This window comes from Fulmarus glacialis, unplaced genomic scaffold, assembly GCF_000690835.1.
Source record: "Fulmarus glacialis isolate BGI_N327 unplaced genomic scaffold, ASM69083v1 scaffold18451, whole genome shotgun sequence".
Lineage (NCBI taxonomy): Eukaryota > Metazoa > Chordata > Aves > Procellariiformes > Procellariidae > Fulmarus > Fulmarus glacialis.
This window is the reverse complement of record NW_009194880.1, coordinates 4742-5143: the sequence shown is the minus strand read 5'-3', so window position 1 is coordinate 5143 and position 402 is coordinate 4742. Positions and strand designations below refer to the sequence as shown.

General features: G+C 66.9%; 1 protein-coding gene across 1 annotated transcript in view; it reads left to right on the top strand.

Moving 5' to 3' along the window:
- The window catches only part of MFRP (membrane frizzled-related protein), a 4240-nt gene that overhangs the window by 1423 nt on the left and 2415 nt on the right, over positions 1 to 402 (top strand). Inside the window, exons 7-8 of the mRNA XM_009587919.1 lie at positions 33 to 94; positions 189 to 319. Of these exons, the coding sequence (XP_009586214.1) occupies positions 33 to 94; positions 189 to 319 (193 nt within the window). The remainder of the gene's footprint in view (positions 1 to 32; positions 95 to 188; positions 320 to 402) is intronic.

The window sequence follows — 402 nt, the reverse complement described above, 5'->3', positions numbered from 1 at the left end:
CCCCGCCCTCCTGCCTCTTTGACCGTGTGGAGCTCTACGAGGAGCAGGGGGCTGGTGGCATGGATCCTGCCCCGGCTCGTGGGTGGCCAACCAGGTAGGGCCCCTTGCACCTGTGGAGCGTGGTGGTTCAGTGCGGAGGGGGCACCATCTCCAGGGGTGAGCAGTGTCACCCCTTGTTGTGCCCCCAGGTTTTGTGGCAACGTGGCCCCCCCTACCTTCAACACCAACTCCAACCACCTGCGCGTCACCTTTGTCTCTGACAGCAGTGTGGGCGCCCCAGGCTTCAGCGCCCGCTACCGTGCCGTGGCCCCCAGTGAGAGTGAGTACCCCCACCCCCGGGCACTGCCAGGACTCCTTGCTGCGGGCAGGCAGTGGGCAGCACCAAGGGGTCTCCCGAAACGC